At 39.0% G+C, this 7,340-nt stretch overlaps 1 protein-coding gene across 1 annotated transcript in view; it reads left to right on the forward strand.

Annotated features, from left to right (window-relative positions):
• The first annotated feature begins 253 nt into the window (after positions 1 to 253).
• Positions 254 to 7,340, forward strand: part of DHX35 (DEAH-box helicase 35) — a 52,658-nt gene continuing 45,571 nt past the window's right edge. Inside the window, exons 1-2 of the mRNA XM_044659802.1 lie at positions 254 to 319; positions 4,977 to 5,110. Coding sequence (XP_044515737.1) covers positions 280 to 319; positions 4,977 to 5,110 — 174 coding nt within the window. The 5' untranslated portion in view covers positions 254 to 279. The remainder of the gene's footprint in view (positions 320 to 4,976; positions 5,111 to 7,340) is intronic.

Raw genomic sequence — 7,340 nt, forward strand, 5'->3', positions numbered from 1 at the left:
GCTGGAAGAGAAGTCACGTGAGGCGCGGTGGGGGTGGGGAAAGGGGGAAGGCGGCGCTTAGCGCCAAGCCACGAGAACGTCCCAGTCCCCTGACGCCGCCGCCGTAGACCCCTAATGTAGGGGAGCGGGAGACGGAAGGGGCGGCCGCTAGGCTTCTCTGCCGCGGAGGCAAAGTCCGCGGCAGCACTGACAACCTCAACCGCTCCGCCCCCTTGTAGTCCGCGGTCGGGCTTGCCCGAGGTCGGGGGCGGAGCCCTCGCTGTGACCTTTCACCCCAACATGGCCGCGCCCATGGGACCCGTGAAGTTCTGGAAACCAGGTAAGGCCTTGGAGGGGGAATGAGCGTGGGGAAAGTGGGGTGGGCTGGCCCAGTCCGAGGCCTCAGGGCGCAGAGGTCTTCTTTTGGAGCACGCTAAGTAGGAGGTGGCCCCTGGACAGAAGCTTGCCTTCGCCTCTTGTAGCCCCTTGGCTGGTCACTCCAGCGTACTGTTCTTTGGCCTCTGCTGGAATCGAGGACTCCCATTCCTCCCTTGATCCTCACTGCTCTTCGGGGAAGCTGGGCTGCCCGAGCGGTGAGCGCCAGCATTCTCCTGGCGCTTTAAGATTTCACAAAGCGCTTTTCTTCCGACAAGGTCGGCAGGGTGGATAGCCGCATTCCCATTTTACAGATGTAGAAACTAAGGCTTAGAGTGGGGAATTGGCCAGCTCACGGTCGCACTACTAAGGACGTGGTGGACCCTTCGATTTGAACCTGCGTCTCTGGCTTCTCCTCCGGGCACCGGGGGTCTTTAGCATCTGAGTGAACAGCCTTCTCTACTCTCCCAGTGGTCAGACTTGGACGCCCAGAAACCCTCGCCTACTGTGGTGCAGTTTCATAAATCTGTCACAAAGTTGGGTTTCTCTTTCCCCATCGCACCTTTCTTTTGTCCTTTTCTGGCCATTTTGTGCTGTCTTTGGTCCCTTCGCGATCTTTGGCGTCTGGATCTGTTTACAGGACCAGGATGCGTTCACTTGCTCATTGTACCTGCCTGTTGAGGCAAAGGGATTGCAGGGAAAATGGGGTGGGGAAATAAAATTATGTGGCAAGTATAGTTAAGGAGGGATTTTTCTCAGCTCTGAGGCACGATGTAGAACGTGAAAGATGAGCGAGAGCCTTAAGTACGGGATGCTTTCTTTATTCTAGGGAACCAAAACGGCATTTTAAAAATTACTTTTTCCTTATTGTTTGTTAATTTTTAAACATTTGTTTAAAAAAATTTTTTTTTCCAGTTCCAAATTCTCACCCTCCCCCAATTGAGGGGAAAGCAAACAATATACCACCCATTATACGTGTGAAGTCATCAAAACATTTCTGGATTAACCATGTTGGGGGGAAAAAAAAGAAAAAGTGAAAAAATAATGCTTCAATCTGCACTGAGTTCATCAGTTCTCTTTCTGGAGTTGGATATCCTTATTCTTTTGGAATTGTCAGTTATACATACAGCAATTCTTTTTTTTGCAAATAATCTGTAGGGCTGTCATTTCCCCACTAATGCAATCTTATGATTCAGCATTTTAAGTTGCCAGCAATTAAGGAGTAGCAAGAAATGAACACTGGTAATTAGAACAAAACTACCAATCTAATAAGTATCCTTAACAAATGAGATGTGTATATATACATATATATATATATATATATATTTATCCCCTCATTTTTTCAGTTAGTTAATGACTGGTCAAAATGTGAAACCTAGATGTAAATGAACAGAATCCAGAGTAAATGATGGCTATTTAAAGAATCAGAGCAGGCTTCAATTTTGCTCATCTTAAATAGTTCCAAATTGCTGCAATATTTTTATCTTGTTCTGTCACAGTTTGGAAATGTGTCCCTGACCTGTATTCATACCCTTGTCACAGTTTTCTCCTTAATTTTCACAAAATTATAAATTTTTAAACTGTCACTTCAGGACTAGATTTTGGTCATTGCAATAGCATTTGTCTTCAAGCAAACATTCATAAACTACTTTTTTTTTGCAAGCTATAGTAATTCATTCAGCAATTATTTACTGAGGAATTACTTATTACTCTTAAGAAATGAGATAAAAAAAGGAAAAAGTGAGAAATTAAAAAAAAAAACTTGAGATGGTTTGGGCTTAGAAATATTCCAAATTAATTTTTGCATTATTAGACCTGGTTTGGATTTTTGAGGAATTGGTGCAAAAAAGAGGGGAAAAGAGCATTGTGTTTGTTGTGTGTAAGGATTTAATCAGATTCCCTCCCTTGTTTTTTAGTAGTCTATCAAAACTTACCACTTTAAACAATATATAAGCTTATTAATACTGCAGGATGTATCCTTTTTAAGGAAATGGAAAGGTTCGCTTTTTGTCATTCGTGAACACAGAAGGTTAAGATTCATTTTCCCTCCTTGTTTGCTAATCCATTCCAGGAGACTTGCAATACTCTACTAATCATTTTAGCTAGTAAATGAGTACTTTTTTTAATTTTTAAAGATGTACTCAGAGTTCACATAGACACAGCCCCATAAAAATAAATTCAAAGTATTTAAGCAAAAAATGTTCATTTTGGGCAATTTCTATTTTGAATTTTTATAAAAAGATGTAAACATAGTTAATTTTCATAGACTACAACTGCTAATCTTAAGACTTTCTCTTTTAGTTTTTTTTGGGGGGGGAATTCAATAATATTTTGAATGTATTGATTTCATTAGATTTTTTTAAAGTACAGAATCACTTTAAAATTATGGTAGATGAAACTAATGATTTTATTGGTTATAGGCAGCAGTTTTTAAAAAAAAGTAGGAAAAACATCAAAGAAAGGGTAATATTGAATTAGTCACATTTTATAGATGAAGAAAATGAGTATTTCAGACATAATGAGTTTTCAGGATTTCACTAATAAATGGCATAACTTTCATTGCTTTATGCACCTAAGGCTGAAAATGATTGTAAACAAATATATAGTGGGCTGGGGAATTTACTGGTAGTAGAAAACATTATTAAATTTCTGATTTGGTTGAGTAGAAATCTTTTAAAGGGAGGAGATCAGGCAAATACTGAACAGCAGCTGTCATAGAAAAGATTTCATAACAGAAGATACAGTAGTACACTTAACTATAGTAAAAGAAAGAGGTAAGTGAGGAAGAGGAAGCTTGGGTGGGGTAAAAACTGGTGAAGGGAGAAATACTCTTTGAGAAGCAGTGTTACCAAATCACAAATATGAGGAAAAGGTTTCAGCTTTTTTAAAAGAGAAATGTTCAGAGGAAAATTTCAGTGGGTTTTGTAATAGTTATGAAGAGAATATTTTTACAAATAAATTTTTGTTTTCATATTGCTTAAATTTTCCCCTGGATCGCTTTCCCAACAAGCTATCCCATATAACAAGTAATATTTTTTAAGAGAAAAAAAGGCAAGTGTGGTGATATATTCCTGTTATCCCAGCCTCTTTGGAAGCTGAGGCTGGTGGATCCCTTGAGCTCCAGAGTTCTGGAATGCAGTGGGCTATGCTATTTGGGTATTACCACTAAATTCAGCATTAATATTGTGAGTCCATGGGAGCAGGAGGCTACCAGGTTGTCCAAGTACAAAGAAGAAATTGTACAGGCCAAAGCTCCCTTGATGATCACTAGTGGGAACAGGCAGTGAATAGCCCCTTCATTTCCAGAATGGTTGAAATGGGTAGACTCAGTATTTAAGAGGAAAAAAAAAATAAAAGAAAAAGAGGAAAAAGAGAAAAACGGATTAGCAAAAGTGATCAAAAGACTACATTCTCTCTAATAGGGGCCAGAAAGAAAAGAAAGATTAAAAAAAGAAATATCTGAAGGTAAGAGAGAACATTTAACACGATTTAAAAGAGACAACTTAAAAGAGAAAAAGGTATTAGGTAAATAAAGGTGATAGTGGGGCAAATTAATAATAACTGACATTTACATAGTACTTTAAAATTTGCGAAGCATTTGCCATATGTTATTTCAGTTAGTGTATTATAACATCCTGCTTATTTTTTGGAGCTTAGATTTCTGTCCAGCCTAGTCCTTCAGAAAATATAAACCCAGAGATAAGTAAGAAATACAACATGGAGTCTGTGAACTTTTTTTTTTTTTAAAGAAATTTTGGTAACCATATTTTAATATAATTGGTTTTCTTCCTTTTATATTTTGGCTTTTAAATACATTTGTTTTGAGAAGAGGTCCATCTATACATTTCACCGAAGGAATACTGAGGCAAAAAGGTTAAGAACCTTGCCTTGTAGTATCTCTACAGACAATTCAAACTTATTTTGAGCTTTTCCATTGTTAGAGAGTTCAAATCTGCCTCACATAGCTAGAATTATTAGAAAATTATTTTGATATTTAGCAGAAAATCTCCCTTATAGTTTATATCTGCTTTAGCGTTCTAGGAGCATACAGGATGATTCTTTTAAACAGCAAAATCTATGTAAATAAAGGTTTTCTTGTTTTATCTTTGTCCCTTTCAATGTGTCCAGCATTGTAGACATTCTAGAAGTATTTCTAGAATAATTGATTTGAATCCCTCTTCCATGTGTCAGCTTTTCAGATACTTGTTGACAGGTATGTGTATCCCTACCTTCCTCACCTCAAGATGCCCTTCTCCATTATAAACATCCTCACTTCAGCTGTTTTTCATATGAAAGGTTTTAGACCCTCCAGCATCTTCCTGGTTACCCTTTTTTGGATACAGTACAGTTTGTTAATATCTTTCTGTCCTTAAATTGTATCACCAGAACTGAACACAGTGTAGTACAGTGGGATTATTATTACTTTCCATGTTCTTTATGGTGTAATCTGTACTAGGGTGAAAATTTTCCTATTTTGATAGACAATTTTTTCAAAAGACTTTGCTCAAGGTGAAATTTAGTAACATAAAATACTATAATATGAAAATGTAGTGGATATTCTAATTTGCATGTATTTTTCTGCTCACAAGATGACAGGACTTCAGTAAATATTTATCTTACAGGCACAGAAGGCCCAGGTATCAGCATCTCAGAAGAGAGACAAAGTACAACAGAAAGCTCTGGAACCACTGTCATTTATAATCCTCATGCTGCCCTTTCTATAGAACAGCAGAGACAAAAGTTACCAGTTTTTAAGGTACTCTGTTATTTCAATATGCCTGAATTGTGTACTCATTGACAAATTTATATTCAATTCAGTAATCATTTATTAAACCCCTTACTGTGTTAGGTACTAGATATTAAAAGGCAGAAGTGAAACAGCCTCTGCCTTTAAGGAGTTTATTTTCTGCTGGGGATAAACAACATGAACATAGATAAGCAAATATCAAATATATTCAAAATAAATCCAAGATAATTTTGGGGAGGCAAATAGAGTGCTAACTACTGAGAGACTAAGGAGTGACTGGGTACTTGAGCTGAGCCTTGAAGAGAGCTATTGATTCCAAGAGTTAGAAATGAAGGAGAGAGCTTTCAGGGCATGGCAAACAGGGCATGCTAAGCAGAAGAGATTATATTTTATCTTAGAGGCAGTAAGGTGCTACTAATTTTTTTAGCTCTATAGTAACCTGATCCGAACTATACTTTAGAAATACCAATTTGGCAGCTGTGTGGAGAGGGGAGACCAGTTTGGAGGTTGTTGTAGTATTCTAGGCAAGAGGTAATGAGTACATGAATTATGGCTCTATGAATAGAGAGGGACAGATGTGAGAGATGTGAAGATAAAGTTGACAAGAGTGGCAACTATCTGTAAATGGTGAAATGGAAGGGCAGATAAAAGAATGAGTGAAAAAGCATTTGTTAAGTGATTATTATGTGCTAGGCACAATATTAAGTGCTAGAGATAAAGAATATACAAAGGGAGACAGTCCTTGCCTCAAGGGAACTTCTAGTCTGATAGGGTAAGATAATATATAGGATACTAGTAGCTAGGGAAGTGACTTTTGTTGGTCAGATTTGGGATGAGGTTGTCTCAGAGATGATGAACTGATATATAGGGCAATCAGCTATGACCTTCCTTTTTTTTTTTTTTTTTTAAACCCTTACCTTCCATCTTAGAATCAATACTGTGTATTGGTTCTAAGGCAGAAGAGTGATAAGGGCTAGGCAATGGGGGTTAAGTGACTTGCCCATGGTCACATAGCTAATAAGTGTCTGAGGCCAGATTTCAACCTAGGACCTCTTGTCTCTAGGCCTAGCTCTCAATTCACTGAGCCACCCAGCTGCCGCCTGATATAACCTTCCTTGAAGTAATGGTACTATTGGTTCAGAGCAAGAGATGGAAAATAGGTTATGAGAGAGGGGTGTGGCCAAGAGGGTATGGGACAGATGCCCTGGGTGGGTGACTGGATGGAATGAAGCATCATCTAGTGTCTAGAGTCACCACTAGATATGGTGGGCTAGTTTTGATTCAAAAAGCCACCAGTCAGCTTAAACCCAATGGGCAAGACCATAGGATAGGAATTCAAAGATGAGTGGATGTAACATGCATGACCTTAAGTGGGGTGAACTGCCTCACAGAATTCCACAGTACCCCCCAGAACTCCAGGAGAGGGGGCAGTTGGGGCAGTTAAGAATGTAGAAAAGCAGGACACCTAGCTTGGCAAGGACACTCTTTGGAGAGCTGGGTGGTTTGAGAGGGGTAGGATTTGTAGGATTTTACTTCTCTGCTAGCTTAGCTCTGACCTCAGGGAGCAGGATGATTCTTTGCTGTTTTACTCCATACAAACTAAATCAGGCTGTGAGCACTGTGAAAATACCCATATGCAGTATCCCAGCTAATCTCTGAACAAGATAGATTTATGATCAAGATTACCTTCACCATCTTAACTAGATAACATTAGATTCAAGAGAAAGTTTGTGAGGGAGTTAGGGGAAAAAGTTTATTCCAGGCATTCCCCTCTAGGGTATTGCTATTTCTGTCAATATCCTGAAGAAACTAGATAGTTTTACCTTACCCTTTATCCTAGAAATAAACCCTCCTTCCCTGTTTTTCTGAATTAATAAATCCCTTCCCTTTTAGATTTGTGGGTTGTGTGAAGTTAATATTTATAGTCTTTACCAACTCTATCTATACATTACCAAGCCAATCTTCATCCAGGCAAGCTCTGAGCATAGCTGTGATCCAGAGGGCAAGGCAGCTGTTTGAAGTCATCCTGAGCACTTAACTACCAGGGGCTTTGGGAATAATCTTCCTACAGTGGAAGCTGCTAATTTCTGTGGGATAATTCCCTATTCGTCAGCCAATTCAGCCCTGAGATGCCCAAGTTAATATAGCCTCCATTCCTGGTCTACAAGAGTTTCTGTTATAACTGTTATTCTGGGGAACAACTGCCCAGGAGGGGGAGGAGAAAGAATTCTAATCACTC

The sequence above is a fragment of the Gracilinanus agilis genome, chromosome 2, assembly GCF_016433145.1.
Source record: "Gracilinanus agilis isolate LMUSP501 chromosome 2, AgileGrace, whole genome shotgun sequence".
Lineage (NCBI taxonomy): Eukaryota > Metazoa > Chordata > Mammalia > Didelphimorphia > Didelphidae > Gracilinanus > Gracilinanus agilis.